This window comes from Sorex fumeus, unplaced genomic scaffold (assembly GCF_029834395.1).
Source record: "Sorex fumeus unplaced genomic scaffold, SorFum_2.1 ptg000024l, whole genome shotgun sequence".
In the NCBI taxonomy this organism is placed as follows: domain Eukaryota; kingdom Metazoa; phylum Chordata; class Mammalia; order Eulipotyphla; family Soricidae; genus Sorex; species Sorex fumeus.
Window position 1 is genome coordinate 37,146,181 of NW_026606081.1, and position 9,955 is coordinate 37,156,135.

At 43.1% G+C, this 9,955-nt stretch overlaps 1 protein-coding gene across 1 annotated transcript; it reads right to left on the reverse strand.

Moving 5' to 3' along the window:
- Positions 1–200: 200 nt before the first annotated feature.
- Positions 201–1,272, reverse strand: LOC130023750 (run domain Beclin-1-interacting and cysteine-rich domain-containing protein-like). Its single transcript, XM_056114342.1, is given in 2 exon segments — positions 201–548; positions 550–1,272. Coding segments are annotated over 2 exon segments (1,071 nt in total).
- Positions 1,273–9,955: the final 8,683 nt, after the last annotated feature.

Below are 9,955 nucleotides of genomic sequence, written 5' to 3' on the forward strand. Positions count from 1 at the left end.
GGCTCTTTCGTGCAGGCGAGATACTCTCGGTCATTTGCCGGACTCTCTGAGAGGGACGGAGGAATCGAACTCGGGTTGACCATGTTGGCTGCATGCAAGGCAAATGTCCTACCACTGTGCTATTGCTCCAGCCTCTGGTATGTCGTCAAACAAAAAATAATATTTTGGCACATACTGAAAAAAAACCTGAATCACAGAAATTAGAGTGCGCTATTGATGTCTTGCACACTGAAGAGAGGGTCGTTCCAGATCTTGAGGAGCAGGTCCTTGGAGAAGTTGCTGACATAGTACTTGCTGAAGTCCCACTTGCGCAGGATCCGGCTGGGGATGACCACCTGGGCGTTCTCGTGACAGCACTGACAGAAGTACTTGCCCAAGTACTCACAGTACCGCAGCCGCTTGATATAATCAGGGTCAGTGCGGATGCCACAGCCCGCACAGCGGTAATTCTGCTTGGCCACAGCGATCTTCCTCATGAGGGCCAGATGGACATTAAAAATGATCTGAGGCCGTGGTGGCGCCCACTCCAGGTTCCCACGGACACGAATACCGTAGCTTGTAGATGTCTGCATGTTGCCCATCATCCGGTGAGAGGGGCAGTGAGTCAGGGATGGGCAGGAGCTTCTGAGGGGCTTCGTGCTCTGCAACTAACCACTCGAGCTCGGAGGCTGCCGGCAGCTGCATGCCCTCAAACTGCTTCAGAAGCCCCATGGCCACTGCCTCCGCAGAGGTGGAGTGTAGGAAGCAGTGTGAGAAGGACTGGGAAGAAATGAAGGATTTGCTGCTTGGGGCTGTGTTCCTTCTGATGTCAGCATCTTGAATTTCGAACTCATCAACCTCATCAGCAGAGCCAGAGTCAGAGAATTGGGTTGAGTCCCGTGAACTAAACTGGGAGCTGCTGGAAGTGACTCGAAAGCTGCCATGCTCGGCCTCCTGGTACACAGGGAGCAGGTTCTTGGTGCGGATCTGCTGGCGGCGAAGGCGTATCTTCTGCTTCAGCTCCTGGATCTCCCGATCACTGTCCTCCTCCCCATCCTCTTCTTCTTCCAGGCACTGACTCATCATGTTGCACTTCATCAGCTCAATGGCAGCAATCAGGGACTCTGAGATGCTGAAGTGGGCATTCTCCTTCTCTAGGTCAGCGCAGCTGCCGAAGTCTTGCTCAGACAGGTAGCTGATGAGAGACTGGCCCTCTGAGGGTCTCCGGAACATGCCTTCCCTCGAGCACAGGTGCTGGCCACTCTCTCTTGGTTGAGAAGGGTGAAATGGCATGGAAAAGCCTAGAGACGATCCTCTTATCACCCGCACGGAAGAGCCTGGCAAGCTATCCACTGTGTATTCGATATGCCAAAACCAGTAACTACAACTGGTCTCATTCACCTGACCCTGAAGGCTTCACCGACATGGCAGCCCTGAGAAGGATGAGAAAGGAGAGGCCAACAAAATCTCAAGGCCGACCTAGGCTGCCACAATGAAGGAAGACAAAAATGATCGTCTGTACTTTCAATGCACGTACGCTAGCATCAGATGCATCCATCGAGGACCTGATGGTACAAGCGCGAATGATCAAGTACGACATCATTGGTCTGACCGAGACAAGAAGGCACGAATCTCACCATGCCGTTTTCGACACTAGAGAAGAATTGTTCCTCGGAACATGCGATAAAAGAGGTGTTGGAGGCGTTGGTGTCCTTGTCAATACAAACTTGGCCAAGTGCATTGATTCATTCGAATGCCTAACAACCCGAATCGGACGTTTACATTTGAATAGATGTGGCTCTCTACCTGCTGTTTCTATTTTTGTTGTCTATGCACCAACATCTCATTATGATGAAAGAGAAATCGAGAAGTTCTACATGGAGCTAGAGAAGTTCTATAAAGAAGACCACACCTTCTACAAGATCATTGTGGGTGATTTTAATGCCAAGATAGGACCGAGAAGATCAGCTGAAGAACTTCACATCGGGACCCATGGCCTAGAATGGAATGAACAGGGTGAGAGACTGTCTGAGTTCATCATGTCGACCAAGACCATTCATGGTAACTCACAGTTCCAGAAGGCAGAATCTAAACGATGGACATGGGAGTCTCCCGGTGGATGATTCCACAATGAAATAGACCACATCATATTCAATCGACGGTTTTGCCTAACTGATGTCGCTGTTGTCCCAAAATTTCGAATGGGATCGGACCACCGTCTCCTTCGTGCAAAATTCTACTTCACAGAGCGGGGAGAAAGGGCTGCAAAGTTCAAAAAGAGAACTCCCAGAATGACCACCAACTGGGAACTCTGGTACTATTGCGGCAACATGGGAAGATGCCATTGTTGACAACATTGACGAGGATTACGATCAACTGGTTCAGCACCTCCATGAATGTGCAAGGAACGCCAAGAGAGAGATAGCCACAAAAAATCGCCTATCTTCGAAAACTCTTGAGCTAATTCGCCAGCGTGGTTTGGCGCATGCCTCAGGCAACCGCAAGCTAACGTCCGAGCTCGCAAAGCAGTGCAGAGATGCGATCAAGGAAGACCTCAAAGAGAGAAGAGCAGAAGTACTGGTAGATGCGGCAGAAGCCGGGAAAAGTATTCGTAACGCCCGCCTGTCCTTCGCCAACTATAAGACCAAGATGACTGCCCTCCGATGTCCTGATGGATCCATCACATCCTCCAGAACGGCAATGGAGAAGATTATTCATGACTTCTACTCAAATCTCTTCGATAGCCATGTCCACTTGCCGACATACCAAATTCCACAGGATGGATATGTCATTCCCAACGTTCTCCCTTCCAAAATCCGACACGCCATTTCGTCGGTAAAGAAACAAACAGCACCCGGCCCAGACAAGGTCAGACCTGAACACCTGAAGAACCTGCCGTCAGTACTCATCAATACACTGGCTCGGCTCTTCACTCGCTACCTGTCTGAATGCAAGGTTCCTTCCCAATGGAAAGCCAGCAGGACCGTACTACTGTTCAAGAAGGGAGACATCCATGACATTGGCAACTATCGCCCGATCTGCCTATTGTCTGTCATCTACAAGTTGTTCACTCGAGTCATCCTAAATAGGATTGGCAGAACACTAGATGAAGGACAACCATGCGAGCAAGCAGGGTTCCGCAAAGGATTCAGCACCATCGACCATATCCACACGATAACCAAGCTCATTGAGGTTTCTTGGGAGTTCAAGATGCCGCTCTGTTTAACGTTCATTGATTTAAAGAAGGCCTTTGATTCTGTTGAGACGGAAGCGGTCATTGAAGCCCTAGCCAATCAGGGCTTTCAAGCCCAATACATCAGGATCCTCCGTGAGCTGTATTGCGGATTCACTACCAGGATCTCACCATTCTACAAAGAAGTGATGGTTGATGTCAAGAGAGGGGTGCGGCAGGGTGATACCATTTCACCAAAACTCTTCAGTGCCACCCTTGAGAACATCATGCGACGACTGGAATGGGAAGGAATGGGAGTGCATATAGATGGTCGGCAACTACACCATCTCCGCTTTGCTGATGACATTGTTTTAATAACACCAAACATCAGCCAAGCGGCACAAATGCTGGCCGACTTTGACTGTGAGTGTGGAAAGGTAGGACTACAGCTGAATCTTACGAAGACAATGTTTATGAGAAACAGCCTTGTTCCTGACGCCCCATTCGCTCTCAATGGAACGACCATCTCCGAATGCAACAGCTATGTGTACCTAGGTCGAGAGGTCAACATGACAAATGACCTGGCACCCGAGCTGTGCAGGAGGAAGAGAGCGGCTTGGAACGCCTTCAAGAACGTCGAAGAAATAGCTAAGAGGATGAAGAACCTCCGGCTCTGGGCACATCTCTTTGATTCCACTGTTCTTCCTGCATTAACATATGCCTCAGAGACCTGGGCCCTACGCAAACAAGATGAGAACGCTATTCAGGTCTCCCAAAGAAGAATAGAAACAGCTATGCTTGGAATATCACGTTTCACTCAAATGAGAGAAAGAATCCGGAGTTCTGACATCCGTCGATGATCAAGGATCAGGGACGCTGTCTCATTTGCCAAGGTGTCGAAAATCAGATGGGCTGGTCACGTAACGAGATTTAAAGACGACCGTTGGACTAGAGCTGTTACTGATTGGATTCCACGGGATGTCAAGAGACCGCGTGGCCACCCACCTACCAATTGTCAGACTTCTTCGTCAAGATCATGAACGATCAGTTTGAGGCCCTTCATGTTCCCGGAGCGAACAGATGCCATTGGGCTACACTAGCACGCGACAGGGACAAATGGAGACGTTACTGGCGCCCGCTCGAGCAAATCGACGACTAACGGGAAGTTAAGTGATTAAGTGATTAAGTGACAGAAATTAGAGGAAAACTGAATTTATATTTTGCATAATTTTAGGTTGATATTGCTTGGGGTATTTTTCCTTCTTTTTATTTCCACAAACGGTTGAAGTCTTACCATATCCCTGTCTGCTTCATAGCAGAATTGTGTTTTGCTGGCAAAAAGGGAGGTGGATGTGTCTGAGACAGGTGATTTTTTTTGTCTACTAAATAAAGTATATGAGGCTGTAGAGATAATGCAGCAGACAAGGCTCTTTCCTTATTTAAACATAGTTTGACTCAAGTTCTATGCCCAACACTGCATACTCTCCCCCGAGCACTGCCAGGAGTGACCCCTGAACATAGAGCCAGGAATAAGCCCTGAGTGCTACCAGAGCCTATAAAAATAGTATAGTTAATAAATAAAAATATATGTAACATTTTCTGGTAATGTTTTGTGACATTAATTCCAAAACAACAATAAAAATGGCATATTTTCTTACATGTTTCATTCTGAGTAAAAAGAAACACATCAAGAACTACCACTGAATTCAGTGAGCAAGTTCAAAGTTATTCTGAGATTATAACCCACCAGTGCCTTTTCATTTTTCATATAGATCACTCATTAATAGAATTACAATTTCACTAGCATTTAGGGTTAAACATATTCTTAGAGGAGACATTTACCCTGAAATTTTATAATGAAAATGTAGAGAGATGATGAGATACTTTTCTTTGGTAAAAGGTTGCAAACAGAAATTAAGGCAAATAAAATTTTAGTAAGACTAAATCAACAGGAAAAAATCATCATCTTGCTGAGAACATTAAATTTTTCTACAATCTCATTTTATAAGTAACAACTTCTCTACCACTTAATACTTAAGACTCAGTAATATAAGAAAATGCTGAGCTTGGTTTTTCTTATTTTTTCCCCCACCTAAGAAAAATATAGAGGAAATTTGGCAGGTGCTATGCCTGGAGGAAAATTACTTGCATTGTGCACATCTTCAAGGATTTCCCTTCCTTCTTACAACTTCCTCTCTCCTTTTTCTAGGTTCTCATTATTTAAAAATCACTTGCCATTAAATTATAGAAAAAAGCCTTTTCTAAAGCAGGAGTGAAGTAAAGCTGGTCCTGAGTCAATAAACAATTATGCGTATCTCAAATCATCGAAGAAGATGCCACCTATGACATATGACCCGCTAAGGACTTCGGGCATAGGGAACTAGTTTATGACGAGTCGAGAAAGCTGCATATTTTCTCTTCTGTGGAACTGATGGTCCCTGTCATCTCAAACTCAGAGAGCTTTTGTCTAGAAGAATCAATGCCTATTAACACTAGGAGGGTATACTGAAGGCAAACAGGCCTCTTCCTTCAGACACCATCTGAAGCTCTGATCCTATTTGGGCTAAGTCTGACCCCCTGGCTTTCAACCTGGGAGCCATTGAGCCACGCTGTGTCTGTGGTATGGCTGTCAGTATCTGCATGGTCCAAGCCAGGCTTTAGAGCTAATCAGTTTGCACCTTTCTGTTTATGAAGAGTGTGTTGATTTCCGCAGACCATTGCATTTCTCAAAGACTGTTTTTTGATTTATAAGTTATGATACATGCACCATGTTTTTCCCCAATTTAGAAAGGATTGAATATATATATATATATATATGTATCCTGCCTCAAGTCCTCGGGGAGAAGGCAATTGGAATAGCGAAGGGACTGTTATGACAAAGTTAGTTGGAAATGATCATGCAGGATAGGAACTATGTGCTGAAAGTAGATAGCACTATAGCACTGTCCTCCCATTGTTCATCGACTTTGCTAGAGTGGACACTAGTAACATCTCCGTTGTGAGACTTGTTACTGTTTTTGGCATATAGAATACATCACGGGTAACTTTCCAGGCTTTGATGTGTGAGTGGGATACTCTCGGTAGCTTGCTGGACTCTCTGAGAGGGGCGAAGGAATTGAATCTGGGTCAGCCTCATGCAAGGCAAATGCCCTACCTGCTGTGCTATTGCTTCAGCTTTCTGAAAGTAGGTAAAGGAATAAACACGATAACATCTCAGTGTCTGTGTTTCAGATGAGAGAGAGAGAGAGAGAGAGAGAGAGAGAGAGAGAGAGAGAGAGAGAAAAGGAAAGTGCCTGCAATAGAGCCATGGAGGCAGGTTGGAGGGTTGAGGGTGATGGATGGGAAAATGGGGTTATTGGTGGTAGGAAACAGACACTGGTGGAGGGATGGGAGTTGGATCATTGTATGACTAAAACTTGATCATGAACAGCTTTTTAACTATGAATCTCATGATGAGTCAATTAAAAAATATTAAAAATATATAGGACAAGTTGGTTGAATGCCTTACTCTTTCCTCACCGAATAAGAATCCTAAAGCAATCCATGACCAATGGTGACCCCAGGGCCTACTGCTGAGTCATGATTTTTCATGCTCTCCTGGCGAATGCCATTTTCTATCACCATAAATGATTTGGATGCATGAAATACAGTTTCTGGTTAAGAATTCTGGGATCTCTAGAGAAACTGTCCATTCTGAAATGACAGGAGATGAGAGGAAACTTTCTGTCCTGCATGGACTTTATTCTGTGAGGCAGCAGGCAAAACAGAAGATGGAGTCTGGGTCCTCGGGTCTCCCGACAGGCATACCAATTATTTTCTCTGACTTCATTGTACTTGATGATACCCCAGCCATTGTAATACCACAGTACTTACAGACAACGCTTTCCCCCAACTTCCTTCGTTTGTTGTTTGATGAAGAGGCATGTCACTGGGGGATTACTAACAGAGGTGCTTCTAGAATTGTGTTCTGTGTGTGAGGAGGTTCTGAGAACGGAATTCGAGGACTCTTCCATGCAAAATCAGTGTTGTAGCACTGAGCTGTCTATCCCCAGGTCTCCGTTATATGCCTTCATTTTCACACTCTCACGTCAATTCTATGATACAATTTATATTTTAAGTTTCCTGAATGCCCAAGAACAGATGACTGGTTAAAGAAACTTTGGTACATCTACACAATGGAGTACTATGTAGCTCTTAGAAAAGATGAAGTCATGAAATTTACATACAAGTGGTACAATATGGAAAGTATCATGCTAAGCGAAATGAGTCAGAAAGAGAGGGATAGACATAGAAAGATTGCATTCATCTGGGGGATATAAAGTAACAAAGTATGAGATTAATACCCAAGAATAGCTGAGATCAGCACCAGGAGGATTACTCCATAACTTAGAGGCCAGCCGGGTATCCTAGAGGAAAGGGCTGTTCAGATAGAGAAGGGAGCACCAAATAAAGGATGTTTGGAGGATCCTCCCAGGAGGGGAGATGCATGTCGAAAGTAGACTATGGACTGAACATGTTTGCCACTCAATGCCTCTTTTGCAGACCACAACACCCAAAAGGAGAGAGAGAACACAGGGGATTTCCCTGCCACAGAGACAGGGGGGATGGGGGGATGGGGGTGGGAGGGATATTATCCATGGTGGTGGAAAATGGGCACTGGTGGAGGGATGGGTATCTGATCATTGTATAATTGAAACCAAAGCACAAAAAATTGTAAATCTACAACTTTAAAAAAAATAAAATAAAATAAAGGGAAAAAAATGGAAAAAAAAAAAAAAAAAAAAGAAAAAGTTTCCAAATTGGAAAACATGCCCAGAGATCTAGTGCCTTCTTGTTATTCACAATGCTACACAACTCTCCTCTCCTTTTCCATTCTCCACTTTACAATTAAAGCAAGATCAGATGCTTTGTGTTTTCAGAACCACGTAATCAATGTTCAACGTAGTTGTATATTTATAGACTGTTCATAGTTCAAGGCAGCTTTCCTCCAAATGGGAAGATAGGAAATCGTGAAAATCTGCTCAAAACTTATTTAAAATCAAACAAAAATGTTTGGTATAAAGAAAACACTCATGAAGTATTATCTTCAATTCATTTGCAATTCAAGTATTATTAAAAACTCTTAGGGGTCGAAAGATACAGAAAACCTTTATGTTTCAGGAAGAAAATGAAGAATTATACTGACTTAATGCGATGTGAAAAATCTTGACATATTTTAGTAATACTACTTGGATATTTTAAATTCTCTCTCTTCTAAGAATGTTAAGACAAGGCAAAAAGAAAAAGTCTCTGATTTATAAATGAGAATTGAATTTTAGTTTTGTAGCCACTTAGCCTGAAAACCTTGGGATTTTCTTTGAATCTTATCTCACCTTTCCATCCTACATTCAATTTGCCAGCGAACTCTGTGCTTTTCCCCCCTCAAAATTGTATTTTATTAAAGCACAGCGAATTACAAAGTTATTCACAATTGGGTTTTTAGCATGCATTGTTCTATTTCAAGTCCCACCCCCAGTGGCAACTTCCCTTCATCGGTATTCCCAGGTAGCCTTTTCTACCCCCATGGCCCCACCCAATCCCCAGCCTGGCATCTTGACAGGTATCTTTTGAATTTGATTACTTAAGTTTAGGTCTTCAGTTTCAATGTTGTTGACTCTGCTTTGGATATTCAGTTCTATCATCCCTCACCACCTAAATCCCTTTGACCCCTGCCCCCCATTACTTTTTATCTATTTCTTCTCCCTTTCACTCCATTTCTTTCCTTCTTTCCCTATATTCTAAAACCAAGGGTAATCTCGGTATCCCCCTTTTTAAACCATTACATTTTCTTATCCAGTTATTCCAAATACCACATGCAAGTGATATCATCCTGTGTTTTACCTTTTTCTTCTGGCTTACTCCACTTAACATGATATCTTCCAGTTTATTTATATTGCAGCAAATTGCATGATTTCATATTCCTTTAAGTTGGGTAGTATTCCATTGTGTATGTATAATACCTCATCATTATCCACTGATCTGTTGACAGATAACTAGGTTGGTTTCAAATCTTAACTATTGTACTGAGTGCTGCAGTGAATAGTGGTGGGCATACCTCTTTTGGAATAAATGTTTTCTTTTCTTCAGGCTAGATACCCAAAAAACGGATTTGCTGAGTCAGGAGTGGGGGGTGGGTTAGGTGTAGCTCAATTTTAAGTTTACTGAGAACTCTCCATACTGTCTTTCTTAGGATTTGAATCAGACTACATTCTCAGTAGTGGATGAGAGTTCCTTTTTCACCAAATCCCCATCAACACAGATTGTTCTCATTATTTTTGATATTTACCATTCTCACTGGCATCTCATGGTCTTGATTTGATTTCCCTAATAGTAAGCAATAGTGAATGTTTTTATTTTTTATTTTTGGGCTTGTTGGTAATCTTCAGAGAAGTCCCTATTCATTTTCTCTCATTTTTTTGACGGAGTTTTTGGGATTTTTGTTACTGATCTTTGTGAATACTTCATATATCCTGGATATCAACCCTTAATCTTATATATTGACTGCAAATATTTTCTTTCATTCAGCTAGCTATCTTTTAGTTTTAGCCCATGTTTTATTTTCCATGCAAAAACTCTTTAATTTGATGTAGTCCCATTAGTTTAATTTTTATTCTTTTTGCCTTTGCCAGTGGCATTCTATCATTGAAAACATCTCTGAGATCCAGATCTTGGAGCATCCTGCCTATATTTTCCTCAATGTATTTTATTGATTCTGGTCTGATTTTGAGGTCTTTCATCCATTTTAAATTGACTTTTGTGTAAGAT